The following is a 27,323-nucleotide window of genomic DNA, read 5'->3' on the forward strand; positions in this document are numbered from 1 at the left end:
GATCCTGGAAGCTGCGAGCCAAGCTACTCCTCTCAGGCTCCTGATGTCATCACGCTGCCGCCGTGGCTCCGGTTGCTATGGTATCCAGAGGAGAGAATGTTTTCCTTTACAGGCTTCTTCCTGTCACTGCCAGATCACTTCCGGTGGGAGAGGAAGAAGCAGGTATGATGCTGGGGGGGATTAGGGATGCGGTTCTGTGCCGTATTATGTCAGGCTGAGCAGACTTCAGTGTTGTCTATAGACCGCTCTGTGTGGAGTCCCTGCCATGTCTGGTATTGTTGGTTCACTCCAGTAGAAGAAATATTATCACTTCTATGGTGACCTATTGAAACCAGTGTTCTTCCTCACTGCAACGCATGTTAACACATCACAACACTGCGAATCCAGCCCCTCCCCTCTGTGGTGGCCTTGTCCCCCGCCTTCCCTCCATCGGTCTCTTCAGCCTCTGGTACTGCTGGGTGTGTTTGTGTCCACCCCTGCTACATGCTGTGGTACATTCCTCTGTCCCCTCTGTCCTGGAGAGTTGTGGGGGTCAGTGGATGGAACCACAGCGCGTGGCAGGGGTGGGAGACATCAGATACACACAGAAGTGGTGAGCGATGAAGTGAATGATGGAGGTTTCAGTGAGGGAAGTTGGGGGACTCGGGCCGCTGGAGAGGCAAGTATTATACTGGATAGACGTGTACACCAGAAAGTTTCAGATACATTTGTTAATTGAAGAATTTTGTTTTGTCATCTTCGTTGAACCAATTCGTTTTCGGAATTTGTTTCTATCTTCAGCATTTGTTTTCGTATATTCGTTGGTCCTGATGGATTCAAAATAATTTTTTTTTTCAGGAGATTTCTATATGTTCTATATACAGTGAGGAACAGAAGTATTTGAACACCCTGCAATTTTGCAAGGTCTCCCACTTAGAAATCATGGCGGGGTCTGAGATTCACATTGTAAGTGCATTCCCACTCTGAGAGACAGAATTTTTAAAAGAAATTCAGGAAATCACATTGTATGATTTTTAAAGAATGTATTTGTCTTGCACTGCTGAACAGAAGTATTTGAACACCTAAGAAACAGCAAGAATTCTGGCTCTCAAAGACCTGTTACTGTGCCTTTAAAAAGTCCACCTCTACTCCACTCATTAATCTAACTTAGTAGCACCTGTCTGAGCTCTTTAAAGACACCTGTCCACCCCACAGTCAGTCAGACGCCAACTACTACCATGGGCAAGACTAAAGAGCTGTCAAAAGACACCAGAGACAAAATTGTGGACCTCCACAAGGCTGGAAAGGGCTACGGGGCAATTGCCAAGCAGCTTGGTGAAAATAGATCAACTGTTGAAGCAATTGTTAGAAAATGGAAGAGGCTAAAGACGACTGTCCGTCTCCCTCGGACTGGGGCTCCATGCAAGATCTCACCTCGTGGGGTATCACTGATGATAAGAAAGGTGAGGAATCAACCCAGAACTACAAGGGAGGAGCTGGTCAATGACATGAAGAGAGCTGGGACCACAGTTTCAAAGGTCACTGTCGGTAGAACACTACGCCGTCATGGTTTCAAATCATGCATTGCATGGAAGGTTCCACTGCTCAAGTCATCACATGCCCAGGCCCGTCTGAAGTTTGCCAATGACCATCTGGATGATCCAGAGGAGGCATGGGAGAAAGTCATGTGGTTAGATGAGACCAAAATAGAACTTTTTGGTCTAAGCTTCACTCGTCATGTTTGGAGGAAAAAGGATGAGTTGCATCCCTAGAACACCATCCCTACTGTGAAGCATGGGGGTGGTAACATCATGCTTTGGGGGTGCTTTTCTGCGAAGGGGACAGGATGACTGCACTGTATTAAGGAGAGGATGAATGGGGCCATTTATTGTGAGATTTTGAGCAACAACCTCCTTCCCTCAGTCAGAGCATTGAAGATGGGTCGTGGCTGGGTCTTCCAACATGACAACGACCCGAAGCACACAGCCAGGATAACCAAGGAGTGGCTCCGTAAGAAGCATATCAAGGTTCTGGAGTGGCCTAGCCAGTCTCCAGACCTAAATCCAATAGAACATCTTTGGAGGGAGCTGAAACTCCGTGTTGCTGAGCGACAGCCCCGAAACCTGACAGATCTAGAGGAGATCTGTGTGGAGGAGTGGGCCAGAATCCCTGTTGCAGTGCAAACCTGGTCAAGGACCTCTGGAATTGCAAAAAAAGGCTTCTGTACCAAATATTAACACTGATTTTCTCAGGTGTTCAAATACTTATGTTCAGCAGTGCAAGACGAATACATTCTTTAAAAATCATACAATGTGATTTCCTGAATTTTTTTTTTTAATTCTGTCTCTCAGAGTGGGAATGCACCTACAATGTGAATTTCAGACCCCTCCATGATTTCTAAGTGGGAGAACTTGCAAAATCGCAGGGTGTTCAAATACTTCTGTTCCTCACTGTAAGGACCATTATTCCTACTAACCACCAATGTAAGGAGCATTCTTCCCATTGACACCTAATATATTGACCATTCTTCCTACTAATCACCAATGTAAGGAGCATTCTTCCCATTGACACCTAATGTAAGGACCATTCTTCCTACTAACCACCAATGTAAGGAGCATTCTTCCCATTGACACCTAATGTAAGGACCATTCTTCCTACTAACCACCAATGTAAGGAGCATTCTTCCCATTGACACCTAATATAAGGACCATTCTTCCTACTAACCACCAATGTAAGGAGCATTCTTCCCATTGACACCTAATATAAGGACCATTCTTCCTACTAACCACCAATGTAAGGAGCATTCTTCCCATTGACTACCAATGTAAGGAATTATAAGGTTGGAGGTGTTGTCATAGGGTGGTGCTATGGAAACCAGAAATTACTTGTGCCACATCCCAAAATTCAATCCATAATATATAAGTCCTTGACCGTGGACCTTATAGGCACATACACTCTACAACAAAATTTGTGTCTAAAAGTTAACATCTTTATTACAATAGAAATATTACACAAGAAAACCATACAATGACTCAAAAAACTTCTTCCATTCAGATTGTTGCAATGTATTTAGCACCAAAGACTACGGATCACCTAAATTGATTGGAAAGCTACCCCCTACATAATTCAAATTATTAGGATATCAATGAGGTGCCCAAAATGGCCACTCGTGTAGTTGATGATTGCGTCCAAATGGGAAATATTCCAATTCTTTGCTCAGCATGTTTCACGACAGGAGCTGATATGGTGCATCTCCATAGAGAAACTAAAGTGCATTTATTTCTTCTTGATGTAGACATTGTAAACACTTGTTCCAAGACAATGGGAAAATAGTACATATTACTCACAATTGTAACCAGACAAAATAAAACTAGGTTGTAACAGTAGAGAGTTCCCATTGAACACCATGTCAAATTGTCTGAACAAGGGGGCTCACCAGGGAGCTGTAAACAGCACCATGAAAGGTATAACAAACATATAGAAATATGAGAATAATAATATAGCAGTAATTAGAATTATATGTAGTCTGTAAATTAAGAAATAAAAGCATACATGTGTATATAATTACCACACTGAATTAGTTTGAAGACTCAAAGTTGATTCTGGTTGATAACAGAGACACAGGTATCACCAAATATATATCGTACAGCTAAAAAGATAAAAAGGAATAACCGCGGCCAGCAGAGAAAGTTATTGTTGAGCTATAAAAAATATATAGAGAGCAGGACACAATTTTAAAGGGATAGGCTTCTATGTAACTGTTTAGAAAAATTTAGCTTGTGGGTATTCAAACCTAAAGATGATTACCTGCAAGGAGGTTACACCACAGAGGCTGACATGCTAATGATATTAGGGCTCAGCGGGTTGATTGTTTAAAAAATAAGCACTCTTCAAATATAATAACACAGGAGAGAAGTATATTCTAAAGGTGGCTCCCAATAACCGCACAGATTGAAGGGAACTCAAGAAAGAGAGAGAAACAAAACCATATCCAAAATAAGCCTTTAAGATGCAGGTCCGAAGTATGATAAAGGACAAATATGGCTACAAAACACATTTGCATCAGATACCAGCACTGGAGTTTCCATTGATGTCCACAGCTCTCTAGCGAAGCCAATGCCTGGAATGGAAATGACATGGTGCTGCTAAATAGTCCAGCCAGGGCACACAAACGCCGGTGTTTCCGGCATGTGACGTCACCTGGTCTGGCCAGAGTACTGCGCACGCGGACTAGCAACCCCGAACCTCAGAAACAGAGGTCAATGGGAGAAGGGGGCCGGCGCGATGTAGAGCAGCGCACATGCAGATGGGAGTCAGGGATGATATAGAAAACCCCCCTAATACGCCGCTGCGTAGACAGGCTGCGGACACACGCCTTCCAGAGGGGGACCGCATGCACTGCCATGTCAAAACACAGCGGCCTTTCCGGCCACCTTTGCAGATGACCAGACCATGACATGCACCCAGATCCCTGCTGGAAATACAAATAAAAGTAGTTTACAAATTAATAAAACACTCAACAATGAAAACATAGGATTGGGCATTTCAATAACACTAAGTACCAGTAAACATTTGTGGCAGCTGAAATGGATCATTGAACTAATGGCCGTAATTATATGGAAATCCAACAAGAAGGCGTTGGTAAAGGCCGTAAGAGATACTGGTAAAGTGTATAACATCCAGGCACAAAAATATAAATAAATCCAGGATAGGTTATTCACAACCAGCCAACCTGGGGTCAACAAGACCCAATTTTCAATATTTATATGATGTATACAAACCATTTGTAAGTTATATGGATAAAACCTATAGTGTATTACCTGACACAAGAAAATGACAAAAATGGTTTGTAGGATAGGATCTCGTTGATCCCTGGAGGCTGGGCGGCTTTGAGATGTTCAATCCATATTGTCTCTTTTTGGAGAATGTTTTTGTCCCAGTTTCCACCACGTGGATCTGGGCTCACCACTTCTAATACCATGAATCGTACATACAGTTAGGTCCGTATATATTTGGTACACAGGCACAGTTTTCATACTTTTGGCTCTGTATGCCACCAGAATAAATTAAAATGAAACAATCCAAATGAATTTGAAGTGCAGACTTTCAGCTTTAATTCAAGAGGTTGAACATAAATATCAAGTACAAATTTTAGGAACTGCAACCATTTTTATACACAGTCCCTCCATTTTCAGGGGCTCAAATGTAATTGGACAAATGAATATAATCATTAATAAAATGTTCATTTTTAATATTTTGTTCAGAATCTTTTACTGGCAATGACTGCCTGAAGTCTAGAACCCATGGACATTACCAAAGACTGGGTTTCCTCCTTTCTGATGCTTTGCCAGGCTCTAACTGCAACTGTCTTCAGTTGTTCTTTGTTTGAGGGTCTTTCTGCCTTTTAGTTTTGCCTTCAGCAAGTGAAATGCATGCTCAATTGGGTTGAGATCAGGTGATTGACTCGGCCATTGCAGAATATTCCACTTCTTTTCCTTTCAAAGCTCCTGTGTTGCATTTGCAGTGTGTTTTGGATCATTGTCCATCTGTACTGTGAAGCGCCGTCCAATCAACTTTGCTGCATTTGGCTGAATCTGGGCTGACAGTATATCTGTAAACACTGCAGAATTCATCCGGCTGCTTCTGTCTTCTGTCACATCATCAATAATCACCAATGACCCAGTGCCACTGGAAGCCATGCATGCCCATGCTATCACACTGCTTCCACCATGTTTGTGACATTGTGTTCTTTGGATCATGAGCTGTTCCAAGCCTCCACACTTTTTTTCTCCATCATTCTGGTACAGATTAATCTTAGTTTCATTCATCCAAGGAATGCTTTTCCAGAACTGGCCTGGCTTTTTTAGATGTTTTTTTTGGCAAAGTCTAATCTGGCTTTTCTGTTCTTCAGGGTTATGAATGGTTTGCACCTTGTAGTGAAACCTCTGTATTTGCTCTCATGAAGTCTTCTCTTGATTGTAGACTTTGACAATGATACGCCCAAATCCTGGAGAGTGTCCACTTGTCTGGATATTGTGGGTGGGTTTTTCTTTACCATGGAAAGGATCCTGCGATCATCCACCACTGTTGTCTTCTGTGGACCTCCATGCCTTTTTATGTTGCTGAGCTCACCACTGCGTTCTTCTTTCCTCAGAATGTACAAAACTGTTGATTCCAAATGCAAATACCACACTTAGTATCAACTCCAGACCTTTTACCTGCTTAATTGATGAAGAAATAATGAAGGAGTAGCCCACACTTGGCCATAAAACATCTTTTGATTCAATTGTCCAACTACTTTTGTTCCCTTGAAAAATGAGGGATGGCTACACTTAAGAGCTGTAATTCCTAAATCCTTCCTTCAATTTGGATGTACATACCCTCAAATTAAATATGAGAGTGTGCACTTTCAGCCCATATCCATTATATAACTATAGCTTGAATATGTTTTGGTAAATACCTGAAAAATCTAAAATTGTGCCTGTGTCCAAATATATATGGACCTAACTGTATGTAGTGTCAAACTTGTGATATAGGCCTAGATATCGACTGACAGCAGACGGCATCTTGCCATTGCTGGAGTAATATATGTGATCATGGAGTTGTCTGAATTGATGAATGGTTTTGCCAATGTAGTGCACATCACATTGCCAGGGCATTACATAAATGACACCCCGTGTTCCACAATCAGCATGGAAACGCTGAGTGAAAAATTCTCCATTAGGAAGTCAGAATTATGTGCCTTCATGGATCCAAGGACAATAGGAGCATTGTCCACATTTAAATACTCTTCTCTCAGTGGTAAAATCTAGCTGATGTGTTGTATAATAACTGCTTGTCATCCTATCTACCAGGGATGTTGTTTTTCAAAAGACAATTTCAGGACGGTCCTTAATATCTGACTAACATGGCATCCTCACAAAGTAGGTACCAGTGTCATTGTAACAATGTACAGAATTGTAAATGCTGGGCCGAGTTCCCCACACACGGCTAATGTGTAAGGTAAAGTCTATGGGCTTGAAAAAAATCTGTATGTAAATGGATAGAAAACTGGATAAAAGATCATATTCAAAGAGTAGTGGTTAATGATTCATACTCTGAATGGTCTAGGGGTGTCAGTGGTGTACCCCAAGGTTCAGTGTTGGGACCCTTACTTTTTAATATATTTATAAACAATATAGGATCTGGGACTAAAAATCCCTTTTCAGTCTTTGCAGATGACACCAAGCTGTGCAGTGGAATAACGTCCTTACAGGATGTCTCCAATTTACAAGCCGACCTCAATACACTGTGTAATTGGGCAACTATGTGGCAAATGAGGTTTAATGTTGATAAATGTAAGGTTCTGCACTTGGGGGCTAAGAATATGCATGCATCATACATACTGGGGGGGGGGGGGGGTCAATGGTGGAGAAGGATCTGGGAGTTCTGGTAGATCACAAGCTTAATAATGGCATGCAATGCCAAGCTGCGGTTTCTAAAGCAAGCAAAATCCTCTCTTGTATTAAAAGAGGTATAGACTCCAGAGAGAGAGATATCATTTCCCCCGGTACAAATCATTAGTAAGACCTCATCTGGAATATGCAGTTCAGTTTTGGGCATCAATTCACAAAAAGAACATTGGGGAACTGGAGAAAGTAAAGAGAAGGGCAACTAAACTGATGAGGCATGGAGGAGATCAGCTATGAGGAAAGCTTAGAGGAACTGAATTTATTCTCTCTTGAGAAGAGGAGATTAAGGGGGGATATGATCAACATGTATAATACATAAGGGGGGATATGATCTCCATGTATAATACATAAGGGGGGATATGATCTCCATGTAGAATACATAAGGGGGGGATATGATCTCCATGTATAATACATAAGGGGGGATATGATCTCCATGTATAATACATAAGGGGGGATATGATCACCATGTATAATACATAAGGGGGGATATGATCTCCATGTATAATACATAAGGGGGGGATATGATCTCCATGTATAACACATAAGGGGGGATATGATCTCCATGTATAATACATAAGGGGGGATATGATCTCCATGTATAATACATAAGGGGGGATATGATCTCCATGTATAATACATAAGGGGGGATATGATCTCCATGTATAAATACATCAGTGGTTCATATAGTGAACTTGGTGTAGAGCTAATCACCCTGAGGTCATCACAGAGGACAAGGGGGCACTCTTTACTTCTGGAGGAAAAGAAATTTAATCTCCAAACATGGAAATGTTTCTTCACAGTGAGAGCTGTGAAAATGTGGAATAGACTCCCTCAAGAGTTGGCTCTGGCCAGCTCAGTGGATTGCTTTAAAAAAAAAGTCCTGGATTCTTTCCTAGATACACAGAATATAACTGGATATAACATTTATAGGTAAAGTAGATCCAGGGAATATCCGATTGTCTCTCGGGGGATCAGGAAGGATTTTTTTTCCCTGCAGGAGCAAATTGGATCATGCTTTGCTGTTTTTTTTGCCTTCCTTTGGATCAACTGTGGGTATAGGATTAGAACTTTTTTTTTTTCTATGGTTGAACTGGATGGACTTTTGTCTTTTTTCAGCCAGATTAACTATGAGTATTTCAGTAATAAATTTGACAGTAGATTGATGAGCTTTAGGTGTACAAACCTGATATAGTAGAGATGTTCTTGTTTTGCCTAGGGGTTGATTTATATGCCCTACGTAACAGGGATTTACCATAACCTTTGTGTAATAATCATTAACACAGTTGCGCAGCCTGTGCCTTAAAGTCACACAACTGCATGCAATTACATCATATTCGGATGTATTGTGCGTATGGTATACAGCGAATTAAATTCATTATTAGGAATGCACCAAATTTTCAGCGGCTGAAACAACAACTGAAAATTTCCATTTTGCCGAAAGGAAAAAGTGAGCAAATACAGGTGCTGATAATGACCGGCCCCAGTGAGAGTGGACTGTCTATTTGGCGGGGTTTTTGGGGGGGGGGGGCAGGCTGTGAGTACTGCAAATGGGGGGGGGGGTCGGGCGGAGGAGAGGCAGGAGAACAGGTAAGCAGTGTATACAGACAGGCTCCCTCACTTGCAGTCACTAAAGTTTTAAATGCAATTACCGGCTTCTTTTTTTCTTCACTATAGCTCCAAAAAGGAGCTGTCATTCATTCTGCCGCTAAAGTAAACAAAGGGGCGCGGTCACCCAGGAGGTGGGTTTCTCTGCTGGCCGTGGTTATTCCTTTTTATCCTTTTGGCTGTACGATATATACACTATATTGCCAAAAGTATTGGGATAGTCCTCTAAATCATTGGTGTTACAACCACCTCCATGGCCACAGGTGTATAAAATCAAGCACCTAGGCATGCAGACTGCTTCTACAAACATTTGTGAAAGAATAGGTCGCTCTCAGGAGCTCAGTGAATCCAAGCGTGGTCCCGTGATAGGTTGCCACCTGTGCAATAGGTCCATCCGTGACATTTCCTGGCTACTAAATATTCCACGGCCAACTGTTAGTGGTATTATAACACAGTGGAAGCAACTGGGAACAACAGCAACTCAGCAATGAAATGGTAGGCCACGTAAAATGACAGAGCGGGGTCCGCGCATGCTGAAGCGCACAATGTGCAGAAGTCGCCAACTGCAGAGTCAGTAGCTAAATACCTCCAAACTTCATGTGGCCTTCAGATTAGCACAACAACAGTGTATAGAGAGCTTCATGGAATGGGTTTCCATGGCCGAGCAGTTGCATGCAAGCTTTACATTATCAAGTGCAATGCAAAGCGTCGGATGCAGTAGTGTAAAGCACGCCGCCACTGGACTCTAGAGCAGTGGAGACATGTTCTCTGGAGTGATGAATCACGCTTCTCTGTCTGGCAATCTGGTTGCCAGGAGAACGGTACTTGCCTGACAGCATTGTGCCAAGTGTAAAGTTTGGTGGAGGGGGGGGATTATGGTGTCGGGTTGTTTTTCAGGGGTTGGGCTTGGCCCCTTAGTTCCAGTGAAGGGAACTCTTAAGGCGTCAGCATACCAGGATATTTTGGACAGTTTCATGCCCCCGGCTTTGTGATAACAGTTTAGGGGATGGCCTCTTCCTGTTCCAACATGACTGCTCACCAGTGCACAAAGCAAGGTCCATAAAGACATGAATGAGTGAGTTTGGGGTGGAGGAACTTGACTGGCCTGCACAGAGTCCTGACCTCAACCCGATAGAACACCTTTGGGATGAATTAGAGCGGAGACTGTGAGCCAGGCCTCCTCCCCCGACATCAGTGCCTGACCTCACAAATGTGCTTCTGGAAGAATGGTCAAACCTTCCCATAGACACCCTCCTAAATCTTGTGGACGGCCTTCCCAGAAGAGTTGAAGCTGTTATGGCTGCAAAGGGCGGGGCCAACTCCATATTGAACCCTACGGACTAAGACTGGGATGCCATTAAAGTTCATGTGTGTATAAAGCCGGCCGACCAATACTTTTGGCAATGTAGTGTATTTGGTGATACCTGTGTCTCTGTTATCAACCGGAATCAATTTTATTTCTGTGAGTCTTCAACTATTTAAGTGTGGTAATTATATACACACTTATGCTTTTATTTTTACATTTACATGAGCTACATATAATTCTAATTACTGCTATAATATTATTCTCATATTTCTATATTTTTAATATACCTTTCATGGTCCCAAAAAATTAATTTTGGGACGTGGCACAAGTAATTATATTCTGGTTTCCATAGCACTACCCTATGGCAACACCTCCAACCTTGTAATTCATTACATTGGTGGTCACTGGGAAGAATGGTCCTTACATTGGTGGTCACTGGGATAAGTGGTCATTAAATTAGATCTCACTGGGATGCTTCTTACATTGGTGGTTAGTAGGAAGAATGGTCCTTATGTTAGGTGTCAATGGGAAGAATGATCCTTACATTGGTGGTTAGTAGGAAGAATGGTCCTTATATTAGGTGTCAGTGGGAAGAATGATCCTTACATTGGTGGTTAGTAGGAAGAATGGTCCTTATATTAGGTGTCAATGGGAAGAATGATCCTTACATTGGTGGTTAGTAGGAAGAATGGTCCTTATATTAGGTGTCAATGGGAAGAATGATCCTTACATTGGTGGTTAGTAGGAAGAATGGTCCTTATATTAGGTGTACACCAATGTTTGCATGTGAGTATTCTTCCCACTTTTCTCCAATGTATGAGGACCTTACACTGACCACTGTTTTCATTGGCATTTTTCTTGCAGACTACCAGTGTGACAGGATTCTCTTTCCACTGACCATCACTAAAAGGAAACCCTTCTCTCATTTACCAACAAATTTGGGTTGGCTAAAGTACTATGAGCTTATATAATTTATTTTAGAAGGGGTCCCCTGAGACCTGAATATTATTTCAAGGGTTCCTCCATGGTAAAATAGAACATTTGACAAAGGCTGATCTAGTTGCTAGAAGATGCAAGTTTCATCACATAGGCTGACTTAAAGCTGAACTCCAGGCAAACATATACAAAAAATAAATATAGCTTTGTATTATTTTATACATCATTAAATGAAAGTAGTATAGGTACGTGGATCTGACCTGGTATCAGACTTCTACTGTACTTTTGCTGAGCGGGAGAGAGACAAAATTGGGAGCCAGACACTTGTGCTGCATGCATGCTGGCAAGAGCATTCTTATAGGAGGAAAGAGCAGAAAGATGACCTCATCGGTCTGCTGCCGCACCTTCATTATTCAGTCAGCATGAATGTGGAGGAAGAACATTCCAGTATTTCTCCTAGTAGCTATAATTGGTGTCAGTCATGTTAGTGTTGTGTGGCAGAGCTGTGTAAATCTCAGGACTGAATAGACAAAAATGCAAATGTATGTATTTCATCTGCTTTGTTAGCTATTTGCCTGGAGTTCAGCTCTGTGTTTTTCTTTATTCCTCTCACAGGAGGCTCAGTATTGCCAGAACACCTAAACATGGCAGGCAAGAATGGGGAAGTTTTAAATGGAGGAGCAGAAGAGGGACCTCCTGGAATTATTAACAAGTAGGCTCACTGAATGACTTATCATTATTCATTTAAATTAATCATTCACATCATTTTATTGATCATCAGTCCAGTAGTGGCCAAAATGACTTCTGACATAATCCTCTGTAATTTCTTATTAATAAAGTTGTATTTAATGTTTTTTTTTGCAAGAATGTGTGTGATCTCTGAGCCACCTATGAATGTGGCTTTAAAGGTACATCCAGTCAGCCAGATGATATTCTTGTCCTCTTATTCGCTTCTTGCTTTTCCTTTGGCAGGATATTTCCCAAGATGATCAGTCCGAGCACAGCCAAGGACTGGTTCGACAGACGTCGGGCTCACATCCGCCCATGGAACAACTTTGTCGACCAGAGACGCTTCTCCCGGCCGCAGAACTTTGGTGAGCTGTGTAAGCGGGTGACGCGGAATGTGGAACACTTCCAGAGCAATTACATCTTCATTTTCCTGGGCCTCATCCTTTACTGCATGTGAGTTTCTGAGCATTGAAAATAGGATAAAATCCTCCTGCGCGCAACAGATATAATTAAATATATCAATAAATAAATATATATTAGACTGCAAATTAATCTGTGAATTAGTGATAAATCCTTCAAGGTACTAAATACGTGACACATCAAGTGATAATGTGCAAAACCTGGTCCCAAATTTGGACCTATATTAAAGTGCAAATAAACACACACACAATCCCAAATAGGGATAAGTAAAGTGATACAGTGAGTACCAAACGATGGAATCGCTGAAAGTGACTAGTGCTATTACCTCCCAATAAAAAAACTGGTAAATACGTATGAAATAAACCAGGGTGGATAAAAATCAATGATTTTTTAAAAAAATCAAAAAAATTTGATTTTTTTTATTTAAATCGGATTTTTTTTATTTAAATCGGATTTTTTTGAATAAAATGCTTTTTGAGGAAAATATATTACCATCCAAAGGTTATTCCATCATGAAATAAAGATTAGTTTTTTTAATTATGTAGAATAAGGCTGTATATGTTTAAATTTTTGGTAAATAAATTCCATGAATCCATTCACAATGTCATGCTCTTCCAGAGGTTTTTGTAAGATTATTGGGCAGTTTCTCTGCCTACAAAATATTATCACAGATGTTTGGTTTACTTTTGCAGTTCTCAAAACTGAATTTGACTCAGCGGAGATCACATGCCTCTTCTACACAGCAAAAATGTTATAACATGAACAGAGTTAAGAAAAAGACCTTCATCCTAACTTCTACAAACCTATGAATACAGAATCAACCCCTTCAGTGCTAAGTTTCAAGAAGTTCAGTGAATAGAATAGAAACAATATTTTTCTGATTGTTTGGAGTGGAATAGATCTGCACAAGAAGAAAGTGAAACTAAGTGTGAGGGGGAAGGGGCTGACAGTCTAAGTTACTTAAAATATATATATTTTGTTTAGCCAAATTAGTTAACAAACATGGATGTTTAAGCAAATCACATATGCTGGAATGTTATTGTTTCAGTTGAATAAATCTATTTAAATTGTTATTATTAAGGTAATGATTATTTTTCTCCTTCCTAAGTACAACAGAAAAGTTGTCCAAATATGAATGATTAACCTATTAAACTGGGGATAAAAAAACTAATATGAAAAGTTGTTATTCTAAAAATCTTCATCTACTTGTATATTAAAGTTATACCAGCAAGAATTAGTCTTTATGTAGAAAACTAGGATTTAAATCAAGCCTTACTGACTAGTGATTTAAATTGTGATTTAAATCAGTTTGATTTAAATCAAATCCACCCTGAAATAAACACATCAAGTAATAATGTGCAAAACCTGGTCCCAAATTTGGACCTATATTAAAGTGCAAAAAAACACACACAATCCCAAAATAGGGATAAATAAAGTGATATAGTGAGTACCAATCAATGAACTTACTGAAAGTGACTGGTGCTACTACCTCCCACAATATCTAAAAAAACTGATAGATACATATGAAATAAATAACTAGCAATCAGTAAAGTCCAAAAAATGTGCAAAAAATATGTGCAGAAAAATCAGTGCAAAAATGCACAATTATTTATATACGTATTTACCAGTTTTTTTATTGGGAGGTAATAGTGCTAGTCACTTTCAGCGATTCCATCGTTTGGTACTCACTGTATCACTTTATTTATCCCTGTTTGGGATTGTGTGTGTGTTTATTTGCACTTTAATATAGGTCCAAATTTTGGACCAGGTTTTGCACATTATCACTTGATGTGTCACGTATTTAGTACCTTGAAGGATTTATCACTAATTCATGGATTCATTTGCAGTCTAATATATATTTATTTATAGTTTCTGAGCATTATCTTGCATGGTATTTAGAGCATTTATATGAAACCTCTGGTGTCTCATTCATATGATTGTGCAGCCTGTATTGCACTGTCTACAGCCACTGGTCAAACGTCCGATGCCTGCTGAGTGTTTGAGACTCTAAAAAGAATCTGACATTTTGCCCAAAGTGACAGGTTCTTTTGACATATGCTCCACCTTCCTAGCTAAAGCTGCGTTCCACCCAAAAAGGGAAGTTCCGCTTTAATGCTTTGTCCCCTGCTCCCCATTAAGGATTGGCACCTTTGGGGAGCGGGTACCCAAATTTGGCAGGTACCTGCTCCCACTTCCGCTGCGATCGCCTAGGCGCAAGCTGTCACAGCCGGGTGCCTGCGCTAAAGATGCCGGTGCCAGGGAGAGAAGACGGCCAGTGAAACCAGGAGTGGTGGGGGCACCACTGGACTGAGGGACAGGTGAGTGGCTGTATTTTAAAAGTCAGCAGCTACAGTTTTTGTAGCTACTGACTTTTTATTTTATTTTTTTTCTTCAGCTGGAACTCCGCTTTAAATAGCTAATACCTTCCCCATGCTATTCCTACTCACACTGTTGTCTGTTGGAGTCTTGAGTCTAATTCTTGTGTAAGCTCCCTATTTCAGAGCTTGCAGAGACACTATCATTTTATGTTGCATGTGGACAGTGACAGCTTCTCTTTAAGGCCGCCGTCCACGCAAAAAAAAAAAAATATTTATATAACCAGCAGGGCCCTCTGTTTCCTCTTATACCAAATTGTATTGTAACTGAAAGGTCTACCTTCATTTTGTAAAGTGCTGCGCAAACTGGTTCTAAAGGTTTTTTTGGTTTTTTTTACCTTCATGCATTCTCTGCATGAAGGTAAAAAACCTTCCAATACCTGTTCACCCCCACATGCCTAAAAACTTACCTGTGTCCTCTCACAATCCAGCTCTGTCCCTGGCTGCAGTGTCTCTGCTTTCTCTTCCTGGTCTCACAGGAGTCTCTGAGAGCAGCAGGAGAAATAGGCTCCTGCTGCTGTCAGTCGAATTTTGTAAGGAGGGAGCGGGGGGGGTGGCCAAGCCACGCTGGGTGAGTCCATGGACACACAGTCCAGCACAGGAGCTCGTCCACATGGGTGCCCCCATAGCACACAGCTTGCTATTCGGGACTCCTACAGCAAAAAGGAGTGGACAGTACCAGCGAGGGACTCCAGAAGAGGAGGTAAGTGGCTGCTCTATGCAAGTATACCATCATTTTTATTTTATAAATATAAATAAACTTTTTAATATCAGTTCACATCACTTTCCTCTTACATCAATGTTATATTTCTGGAATACCAGAGATCAGATTATTATTATACAGGATTTATATAGCGCCAACAGTTTGCTCAGCGCTTTACAATATAAAGGGAGACAATACAGCAACAATACAGTTCAATACAAGAGGGTTAGGAGGGCCCTGCTCCTTGGAGCTTACAATCTAAGAGATAAATGCTTCTCAGCTCCATGACGTGACCACAGTTTACAGACGTAAGTTTCGTTCTTCCTTTTGGATTTTTACTGTGTTATACATTATAGAAGTTACTGCAGGAGGAGTCTTTCTCCATTTTACAGGCAGGAGGGAGGAACTTCAGCAGAAGTGATCTTACCACTGCAACCCAAGGCCAGAACATCATTAGGGCCCCAAGTAAACAACTTTCTTCTCTCATTCACAGCATCACCAGCCCAATGCTGCTTATTGCCCTGGCTGTTTTCTTTGGAGCCTGTTACATTGTTTACCTGAAAACCCTCCAGTCCAAAATGGTTCTGTTTGGTAAGTTGTGCTGTGTCTTCCATAGCAGATCTGTTAGATATGATCGGGATGCCAGCAGCGTGCACATCATTTATAAGCTGATAAAATAATTATACTCCAATCCTGCCCAGGATTTTGTACAGGACTTTTTCTTTCCATTACAGTACACTATAGTCACCCAGGACAGGGAATACAGTTATCTGCCAACACAGTAATTATCCCACATGTACCTGCATTTTACAGATTATTTATAAAATGCAGAGACGATGTTGTGTGCACAAGGCAGCACTGTAGCCATAGTAAGACAATACGATTGCTTTATAACTGGACACCTATTTTGTCAGTTGCCAACACAGAAGAGATTGTTTGTTTGTTTTTTCTTGATTTGTATGGAAGGGGCGGTGGTTCATGAAAGAATTGTTGGTTGCTGTTTCTCTGCATCTGACCACACACTCTGTAATCTAATGCCGGCCATAGACGGTTCGTAAATCGGGCGGAAAAAAAAAAACTGTCCTATTTTCGCATTGTTAGTGCGTTAAATGGTTGGCCATTTTTCAGTTTTTTTGCACTTTATCGGTCATGTTGGAAAATTCGCAGCCGATTTGGACGATCGGCTGATTTTCCCGGCAATGATGGTCAAATCAGCCAATCGTTTTAACGATAAAAAATCGGCGCATGAGCCGTGACCTGCAAGGGACAGAAGTTATGGGGTGAACTTTATGATTTAGTCGGCCGATTTTTTTCATCGTTGGTGGTAACGTCGAACGAACGACTGATTCTTTTGTTTATCGTTCAAAAAATCGGCCGCTGTTCGACCCGTCTATGGCCTGCATAATTGTACTCTGGTGTCCATCTGTATAACAGACAATGGATTTTGATTATTTGATTTTGAGTATGAGCCCTCTAGTGGTGTGTTTGTAGAAAAGCAGGCAATGTGCTCATTCTTGTCCCTTGATTGGTCTGCATTCATTGTCGTTTTTTGGCATACATCATCTGTAATGAAATCCCTGGCACTTCTGGGTATGAAATAAGAAAAGAACCAAACCAGGGGAAAGAGAATCCACTGACATAGAGGTCCTAATAAGAACAAACTGCGGCTAGAAAAAATTAAATTTATTAACAAAGTCAAACTAACACAAATCAAAAGCAGACAACCTCCACCTAACATATTATTATTATTATACAGTATTTATATAGCGCCAAAGGGTTTGCTCAGAGCTGTGCAGTAGCAAGGGGGACAGAACATGAGACAAGACAGTAACAATACAATACACGAGGGGTTCGAGGGCCCTGCTCTTTCGAGCTTACAATCTAGGAGGCATAGACAAATGAAATAAAATGACAACGCTGTCAAGCAAAAGACAACCCACGTTCCGGGATCCCGGCTCCACTGACATGCACACATTCACACACAAAAAAGTCAATCTACAAAATGTAGAATAATGAGCTCAAAGAGTATAAATAGAGCAATGCAGATGAGAAAACAGGGATAAGGTAAAAAAAATAGAAAGTGAGTTGACAAGATGAAGCAGAATATGGAAACAACAGGTACAGCAGTATCCATACACCGCAATAACACTAGATAGAGATATAGGCTAATAGAATCTCTAAGAGTTCATATCAGTGAATGATGTTGACTATAAAGGAATTATCCAATATTGGACTGATATGAGGTGGCTCCCCAATTAAGGCTGAAGGGTCACTCAATACTGCCAAATTCTTCCATCTTGAAAATGTCCTCATGCAGAGGTAGAGTATTTACCATTGTAGTAAAGGGTGTTTAGTGAGCGCTACCTTAAAACAGAAATGAAAGTGTATATATATATGTATACACAACAATGTCAATAAGCAGCTGATACACCGAAAAAGGTAACCAAGAAAAACCTCTAATAATACATGTATATCCAGATAAGGTGGTGCAGCGCTAAATGATAGTACACGATTAATACACACAATATGCTAATTCAAACTTATGCGAATACGTGATGTCACTCAGAAGGTGATCAATAAATATTTTAAAAAGTTCAATGTGATGGTGTGGATCATAGAGAGATCACAATTCCAGGTGAGTGGACGTCCTGATCCGGGAGTGATAATTGGTGCAAACCACACAAATGGGTGAAAAACGCACTCACCAGATGTGCATTTAAAATACGCAATATATAATCCTGCGTCACCAGGCCATAGATCGGTCATCAGATCTCGGATCGGGTTACCCACGGATCACCATCCAGGTTCCACAGAGACAAGGTCACCAGAAACTGCTACCAGGTATCACCACCAGGGTCATGATTCCTCCAGATGGGCACTGCGAATGATAGCACTCACACAGAGTGCCCAATGAGAGACCACATAGCGTGATACTGCTTAACCCCTTGACGCCGACGTAACACAAATATGCGGCCTCACGAACCTGGGCTTTTTTCCGTGGGGCCGCATATTTGCGTACCTGTCTTTGTGCTAGGAGCGCGCCGCTCGGCGCGCTCCCAGCACCAAGACCGCGGTGTCACTGAGAGCCCCGGGTCCCGTTCTAACGATCGGGACCCGGGACTCCCGATTCCGGGTCACGTGATCGCTGTGATAGCCTCTGATTGGCTATCACAGTGATCAATCACTGTGCAGCCCGGCCCCCTTGTTTTCTCTCTCTCTATGAATGGAGAAGAGAGATACATTGTATCTCTCGAACTCCTGACACAGAGAGAGAAAAAAAAGTTTGTAAAAAAAAATAAAAATAAATAAATATTAAAAAATAAAAGAAAAAATAAAGAAAAATACGTAGATCAAGGTTTGATCTAGTTCAGTACCAGGTTTGGGTCAAGGTCAGGGTCAAAGGTCAGGGTCAAGGGCAAAGGTCAGGGTCAAAGGTCAGGATTTAAAAAAAAAAATTGGTATCAGTGTCAGTTAGTGTTAATGTCAATGTCAGTGACAGTGTGTTTTATATAAAAAAAAAAAGACAAAAACAAAATGCGCACTGTTGTTTCTGGACTGTACTACGGGTACAAACAACAAATAACATACACATATATGGTATCGCTGCGATCGTCAAGAACTGGAGAATGTATTTTGAGTTGTTCTTTGGTGGTAGGTTATGGTCGTAACAAGAAACACACAGTTAAATTTAAAAAAATGATTTTTTTTTACTATTTTGGCCCAGTTTTCCTTTAATAATAAAAAAAAATTAGGAGCTATCCATGACCATTTACCACCAAATGAAAGCCCAATTTGTCCTGAAAAAAACAAGGTATAATCCACCTGGATGTACAAAGTAGTTGTGACGATATGTATGGTTTTACTAACACGTCAACGTTGCAGAATTGTGCTTAGGCATTTAGATTTGTTTTACCCTTAGGCGTGAAGGGGTTAAGGTACCTTTATTCAGGGTTGGTTGGTGTATAATACATAAAAAGATTTCCAAACGTTACTGACCATAGATTCCAGGGTGTCCACCTGCGGTGGTTAGATGTCCTGTTGCTGCTGCCCCTCTCACGCGTTTCCGTGCGATGCACGTAATCATAGGGATAAGGGCTTGCAAACTGGACATCTGTATTGGTGCTATTTATATTTGTAAATATTTATTGATCACCTTCTGAGTGACATCACGTATTCGCATAAGTTTGAATTGGCATATTGTGTGTATTAATCGTGTACTATCATTTAGCGCTGCACCACCTTATCTGGATATACAGAGTATTTACCATTGTTGGTGCTGTATCAATTGTATGGAGAAGCAGTGATTGACTATATTTGGCGATCACTGCAACAATTGGCAATTAACTACCTGCCGACCGCAGATAGCCGAATGACGGCTGCACTGCGGCCAGCCAGTTCTGAGTGGACGTCATATGACGTCCTCCCAGAACGCGCTCTCCTGCGCGCCCCCTGTGTCCTACAGACACAGCTGATCACGTGACGTGGTAAAAGGCCAATCACAGCAGCCTTTTACCACGTGATCAGCGGTGTCCAATGAGGGAAATGCAAGTGCCGGTTCTCGGCTGCACTTTCCTCACGCTGTCAGATCGTGAGGAAAGTACTGCCGAGAATCGGCAGTTGTCAGAGCGGGGATCGGCACCGATCATCAGGGCACTGATGATCAGTGCCCTGATGATCGGTGCCCAGCAGTGCCACCCGCAAGTTCCGCCCACCTGTGCCCAGTAGTGCGCCCACTAGCTCCGCCCACCTGTGCCCAGCAGATCACCCACCTGTGCCCAGCAGTGCACCCACCTGTGCCCACCCACCTGTGCCCAGCAGTGCCACCCACCTGTGCCCACAAGTGCCACCCACCTGTGCCCACCCACCAGTGCTGCCCACCAGTGCCACCCACCAGTGCAGCCCAGCAGTGCTGCCAGTCAGTGCCACCAGTCAGTGCCCAGGGGTTGTGCCAGTCAGTGACGCCAGTCAGTGCCCAGCAGTGATGCCAGTCAGTGCCGTCTATCAGTACCCATCATCAGTGTTACCTATCAGTGCCGCCTATCAGTGCTGCATATTAGTGCCGCCTATCCGTGACGCCTCATTAGTGCTGTCTATCAGTGCCGCCTATCCGTGCCACCTCATTAGTACTGCCTATCAGTGCCCTTTAGTGCCGCCTATCAGTGCCCATCAGTGCTGCCTCATCAACGCACATCAGTGAAGGAGAAAAAATACCTGTTTGAAAAATTTTATAATAGAAACAAAGAAACTTTTTTTTTTTTTTTTAATTTTTTGCACTTTTTTTATTTATAGCGCAAAAAGTAAAGCGCCCAGTGGCGATTAAATACCACCAAAAGAAAGCTCTATTTGTGAGAAAAAAATTCTCAAAATTTCATATGGGTACAATGTTGCATGACCGCGCAATTGTCATTCAAAGTGCGGCAGCGCTGAAAGCTGAAAATTGGCCTGGTAAATAAGGGGGTATAAGTGCCTGGTAGGCAAGTGGTTAATTAGCAGGGCATAGGTAGAGCTGGTATGATGCAGATAGTTGATGATGGTATGTATAGGAAGTCTAACAGTATACATCTGACACATCATATGAGTGTCGTTCATATCAATGAATGATGTTGACTAGAAAGGAATTATCCAGTGATAGAATGATATAAAGTGGCTCCTCAATAAGGGGTGAAGGGTCACTCAATACTGCCAGATTCTCCCATCCTCTATGCCAGTGGATTCTCTTTCCCCTGGTTTTGTTTTTTTCTTATTGTATGCTATACGGTTCTGAGGACACCACCGCTGGACCTGGTGAGTCAGCAATACTATTATTATGTAATTTTTGAGATTTCCTCCTTTTTATCTGAATCTAATTTTTCTTGTGAGGCATCCCAGTTTTATGTTATTTTCCTACACTTCTGGGTATGAGTACGTTTGTGGCATTTTCCCTCTCTCCCATGTAACAGTACAGGTGCTTTGTGTTAGATTCAGAGCTCTCACATGGAGGCAATAAAGGAATCTTTTGTAAGCATCCACAAGTCAGTTTGGAACTTACAAGGGTTTTCTTTCCATGGTCCCCATGGCCGCACATAGCATTGTGAGAGTGAGGATGGAGGCAGCTGACCCTTTTACTTTGCCCTGCATGGGCAAAGGAAAGGGTCTCTTTTTAAAAAAGTTTAGAATCCCTTTAAAAGAAAAGGACTTCTGGTTTGTGTATGGCTACACAGTGGACACCCTTGCCCTGTAAATATTTGACATTTCTAAACAAAGTGTATGTAGAATTTATTAGCTTTTCATATATATATCATTTTGCTCTAGACTTAGAGGACCTGCAGTAACTATCCTTTCATTACAGGTCGGGAATTGAGTATGGCCAATCAGTATGGCTTGGCTGGGGCTGTCTCTTTCCCCTTCTTCTGGCTCGCTGGTGCCGGAGCTGCGGTTTTCTGGGTGCTGGGTAAGAACTAGTGCTATCTTCTGGCTCTCATTGATTATTATCATTGTCCTAGAGGAGAAATAAGGCATCTGGTGTTCCCTTTGTTAGCCATAAAAGACTCCTCTATGTTCCTCTTTGAAGCTAGGTGCTTGACTTCAGGACCAAGCCAATTGCTTCTCCTCTGTTAAGTCATTATGTCTTACATGCTGGGTAGACAGGGAAAGTCTAATCTATTTCAGAGAGGTGCACATAGGTTTTTAAGGCTAACAAAGATAATGGCAAATTTGCCTATATTTGTTGAGCTTTAGGCTTTTGGGATCAAAGTGAACCTGTCTTCATTTCCTTGGGTCACCAACTTGAAACAAATATGTTTCACATAAAGTTACTGCATAGTTGTCAACTTAATCACTCTGAAATTTTGAAGCCAGAGGATTACTATATCAGCTAGTCATGTGACTTTTCCAAAATGAGCTCAACAATTGCAACCGTACATATATGTCTCATGACAATTCTCTTAAGTTTTTTTTTAAATGGTAATATGGGAGCTGCCATTATTGAATAAGTCTTGCAAGGATCTCCCAGACTGCCATTCTCATTCTTGCTACTACTTAAAGTGGTTGTAAAGGCAGAAGTTAAAAAAAAAACCTTTAGAGAGCAGAGGTGGCTCGGGAGTGAGCCCGCAGAAGTGCCCCTAGAGCAAGCAGCTTGCTATGGTGGGCACTTGGCGGGGGCAGGGGTCAAGAGCTCCAGTGGGGGACCCGAGAAGAGGCGGATCAGTGCGGCTCTGTGCAAGACCACTGCACAGAGCAGGTAAGTATGTAATATCCAGCCGTATTCAATCAGCGCAATACGTGGCAAAAGTTATGTATAAAAATCAAATAAAATAGTATGAAAACAGTATAAAACAAGCCCACCCCCTTGTTCCTTGCTGAACACAGATAAAGTGAATCTCACCTCACTCTCATTAGATACTCATAAGAGAGTGCAGTGCAACTCCCTATATTCAACCCTCTTCCTAAACAATGCTTCTACCCCTACCAATAGTGAATGGTGATTAACAGTCGCGATCAATAACGTCCTATCAACACAAAGTCCATGCAATACACCTATTGGTTGTTAACACCAATAGGTATATTGCATGGACTTTAAGTATATAATATTTTTTTGTAAAAAATAATATATGTTTTTTTTTTTTTTATGAACATTTAGAATCACTTTAATTAATGAATAACCAAGAACAAGTACGTGAATTTATGCCCTTACCCTATACTGCATGCCATGTTCTAGGTTGGTGACCCTTGAGTGGTAATGTTGATATCCCTGAAGTCTTGTCCTTTAAATACATTTCAGCAATGGCACCTCTTATATTTCTAAGTTGATCCTTTCTCACGGTCTTTATTAGCATTTCCTAGCATGAGGTCCCTTGTTGGAGATATGTTAATAAAGGTGCCACTTTTGAAAGCCAGCAGCCAACATTGTGTGTGACAGCTTGGGTTCCCACTAACAATTAGGAAGCAATCAGGAAGGTTTCTGAGCACAATGTCCTGTATGTCCCATAGAGGAAGCAGAGAAACTGGCCACCCTAGCATGGAACTGCTTCCATGCTTAGTGGGGTCAGGAGCAAACAGGAAAGGCTTCATATACAAGGGGACGGACAGGATTACTGGGTTTTAATGTTTCTACTCCTTATCGACATACAGTAGTATGTTAATTTTGAAGGACAGTGGAAAGTAATCCTTACATTTTCTAATAAAGGTTTATATACACTTTAACCCCTTTAACGGCCCTTTAACAGTTTCAGAAGCAGGGAAGCGATTGGGGTTTTAGGGTCATGTGACCACCTTGATTTGCTGTCATGGCGGTCACATGATCAGAAAAGGTCCAGATTGCAAGGGGACCTTTCACGGACATGTGTGCTGGGAGTGCGCAGAACACGAGTTCTCAGCACATATGTATTTTCTAATGGCACAAAAATATGCGGCCGCTCGGCGTCAAGGCCCAGACGCCTAGAGGCCGTATATTTGCATGCAGAATGGAAGAAATGCCCACTCACCGGAACTACACTTGGTACAGTGCAGTGTATGAATATTATTCCCTGGTGTCACTGGAAGTGTACATCTGGTTCAGCACTTCTTCCAAGTGACTTCTTCCAATCTTCCAAGTGCTGAACCAGATGTACACTTCCAGTGACACCAGGGAATAATATTCATACACTGCACTGTACCAAGTGTAGTTCCGGTGAGTGGGCATTTCTTCCATTCTAAATTGAGGAACATCCACTGATCGGGAATTACTGAGGACTATTAATTTAAGCACTGCACTATTTCTTAGAGCTTAAGATCTGAGTGCATTTCTGGCAGATCAACGAGTATTTTTCTGTACTTGCAGGGCCTTTAAAGAAATAAAATGCGGGGGAGATGTGTATGTATTGCAGAGATGTACTGCCTTTTTTTTGTTTGCCCTGGCATACACTTTTTATTTTTTAATTCTTTTATTCCGCTTTTATAGTTAAGTACGAAAACAAACCCAAGTGAAAAAGGCCATAAATGGCCCCAATTGTGGTCACATAGGATCAATAATAAAACCTATACAAACAAACACAGGTTATATAATCCCAGTCCCCCTACCTCTCTCCGTGCAACCTCCTCCCCATAGTAACTGAATGTGGGCAGACCCGTGCAACAAAGCACTCATTATGGCTAACGGGATTCACCTTTCATAAATGCACTAAACAGGTTTTGGTCCTCCAGTACAACATGACAACATCAGATATAGGTTTCAGAGGCTAGGCAGCAGACTAGCTGACCCTACCCCCTAGCACTCAGTCAAGGGAGACTCCTGAAGATAAGAGCAGGTGACCATACAGTGACTAGCAGTGGGATACGACTATCTATTTGTGGCTTCTGTGGATGTCTAGCTTCCTCAGGCCTTTTCAAATTTTCGTGGGCAACCTCTATTCAGGTATGTGGCTTTATAAAATGGTATTTTCCTTACATACACTTTAAAGGATACGTTCATCTTTGGGAACATGTTACATGTTTCACCCATTTTTAGGGTGGAACATGTAACATGCTCACAATGCTGCAGTCGCTGCCCGTTGCTCCCCCCTCCCTCTGACAGAAGTACAGGGAGAAGTTCCCCCCTACTATCTGTCGGATTTGAAAACAGCATGGCTGTGCAGGGCTCCGCCTACACGGACGTGTCATTCATTCAGAGGTCTATGATTGAATACACTACAAGTCCCAACAGTCTTAGCGACTGTCAGCTTGCAGTTCTCAATGAACTACCACGGCGCTGTGGAGCACCATGATATTTAACTGAATCTTCCTGTCAGTATATCTGCTTGCTCGTTCATCCTGTATTGGCAAGCAGATATACTGACAGATCCTCAGGACACTTGCATGGCACCAGTGATCTATTGATCACTAGTGCAATGCTTTATAGGCTCCTGCAGACCAAAATAAAAAATGCTCTTTTTTTTGCAAAAAACCCTTAAAAAAAAGTGCATTTATTATTTTTGTGCAAAAGCTGAACTTATCCTTTTAAAGAATAAAAAATGGGTCATAAAAACAGTTCCTAACATCTTTACTTTTCTGAGCTCGGCCTTTAAATTTTGTATCCTTGTGTCGATTAAAATAGGTTCTCTCTTGCTCTCTCTCTTTGAATTGTCTGCACAGGTGCCACACTTGTCATCATCGGATCTCATGCATCTTTCCATGAGATTGAGGGGGACTTTGAGGAGCTGCAGATGGAACCAGTCTAAGAAGCTGTCCCTGGGGACTTTGAGGGGCACTATTGGAGTGTTCTCTTCATTTCTTGCCATATTACGTCATCCCTTTCCTCCCTCTTCACCAAATGCAACCCCTCTCTTCCCTGACATGCACTTTGCAGCAGCCTTTGCACAGTATCTGAATAAAACCAGGAACTGCTTGATCAACAACTGCCAAATAATCATGTACACAGTATAGAATTGGGATGTAGATGTGTTATTCTGGTGGGACAAATGAAAGCATTGCAGAAAAGTATAGTGGACAAATAATAATATTTTCTAGATTGAGATTGATACTGAGTTACAGTATAAAGCAAGCCTAAAATAAGACACATATTTAATGCAGTCCAATACAATTAGCCATCTTCAGCAATCTTTGTTTTTTTTTTTTTTTTCCAATAGTGATATAGTAAATATTGTTTCTATGTACCTTTTTTTATCTTAAGTGATCATGTGACTGGTGATACCTTGCTCCCGTTTAAGAAGGTGGGCAGTCCATACTCCTAACATACCACCCTTACGGCGCTCACTCTCTACAATGCCTCTAAGGTGGATGTGCAGTGTTTCACCACAGAGATGAATGGTTAGACACAGATCAGAGAGCCGACGTTGCTGCAAATGAGCAGTGGTAACAAAAGAAATGGAGGGATAACCACATCACTGGCAGGATTAACAGGTAACTTACCTGGGAATGATGGGACTGTTATGAATAGCAGGTTTATATATTAGGGAATACAAGCATGATTTTTTTCTTTCTGTACATTTTGCCTGGAGTTCCACTTTAAAGTGAACCCTACTCAGTTTTATACTTTTAAAATGAAATATCCCTCCAAAAAGCAGACATCACGAAATGCCCAACATTATCTTTTTAGTCGTAAAAGGCATCTCTTTGTGCCCCTCTCTGATGTACTTTGACTTTTGTTACTGGGCTTGGCTTGTTGGCAAATATTCACCAACTGTCATTCCACTGTCCAACCAGAGTGCCTTCACTGACCACTAAATCAGTCTCATTGGACATTGGAATAGAATTATTGGGGCTCAATCATGAAGTTAGATGAAGACAGGCCTCCAGTAACAGAGTGAAACTAAAGAGCTACATGGAAGAAGTGTTTCAGTGTTCGTGATAACAGCCGGAATCTTGTGGTGTCTGCTCTTTGGTAGCACATTAACCTATGGGTTCACTTTAAATAAAATGGAGTTTGGTCATCAGAACACAATCTGATTCGTGGTAAATTTGCTCATGAGGTTGTCTGAGTCTCTTTGTTATGTGTATCTCTTTATAATATATAATAAACGTAATTTAAATGTACTTTTTGGTTGTTGATCATCTTATTTTTAACAGAACATTTAAAAGAATGTTCCATTCAAAACTAAAGATGAATTGTAATGTTAAGGGAAATGCACATAGCATGTACATCCTACTGGCTCAGGGTGTTCTTTTTCATCCAGGCATCCTTGTAGTGCCCCCCCCCCCTTTTTTTTTTTTTAATTTCATGACATGGGAACCATTTTGGTTAACCTATTTGTAAAGCGGGAGAGGTATTGCAACAATACACCCACCATAGACTCTTTGCTGTCCCAGTTATAGAAAACCTAATAGTTCAAACTGTTTAGGAAGCTTCTAATGGCAACCAATCACAG

At 41.5% G+C, this 27,323-nt stretch overlaps 1 protein-coding gene across 1 annotated transcript; it reads left to right on the forward strand.

Annotated features, from left to right (window-relative positions):
- The first annotated feature begins 62 nt into the window (after nt 1-62).
- RABAC1 (Rab acceptor 1) lies at nt 63-26,991 on the forward strand. The gene is made up of 6 exons (XM_089687350.1): nt 63-162; nt 11,893-11,989; nt 12,250-12,459; nt 15,998-16,095; nt 21,833-21,934; nt 25,591-26,991. Exons 1-6 carry the CDS (start codon nt 78-80, stop codon nt 25,674-25,676), a joined length of 678 nt encoding a protein of 225 aa, XP_089543476.1. The 5' UTR covers nt 63-77; the 3' UTR covers nt 25,677-26,991.
- The last annotated feature ends 332 nt before the right edge of the window (nt 26,992-27,323 follow it).

The sequence above is a fragment of the Staurois parvus genome, unplaced genomic scaffold (assembly GCF_062004578.1).
Source record: "Staurois parvus isolate SC_StPar_1 unplaced genomic scaffold, SC_StPar_1.0 ptg000423l, whole genome shotgun sequence".
In the NCBI taxonomy this organism is placed as follows: domain Eukaryota; kingdom Metazoa; phylum Chordata; class Amphibia; order Anura; family Ranidae; genus Staurois; species Staurois parvus.

Excerpts from the sequence above, each read along its gene's own strand:
- RABAC1 (XM_089687350.1), top strand. The coding sequence starts at position 78 with ATGGTATCCAGAGGAGAGAATGTTTTCCTTTACAGGCTTCTTCCTGTC. Across the intron at positions 163-11,892 it reads GGTGGGAGAGGAAGAAGCAG|GAGGCTCAGTATTGCCAGAA; the intron begins GTATGATGCTGG and ends TTCCTCTCACAG. Across the intron at positions 16,096-21,832 it reads GTCCAAAATGGTTCTGTTTG|GTCGGGAATTGAGTATGGCC; the intron begins GTAAGTTGTGCT and ends CTTTCATTACAG.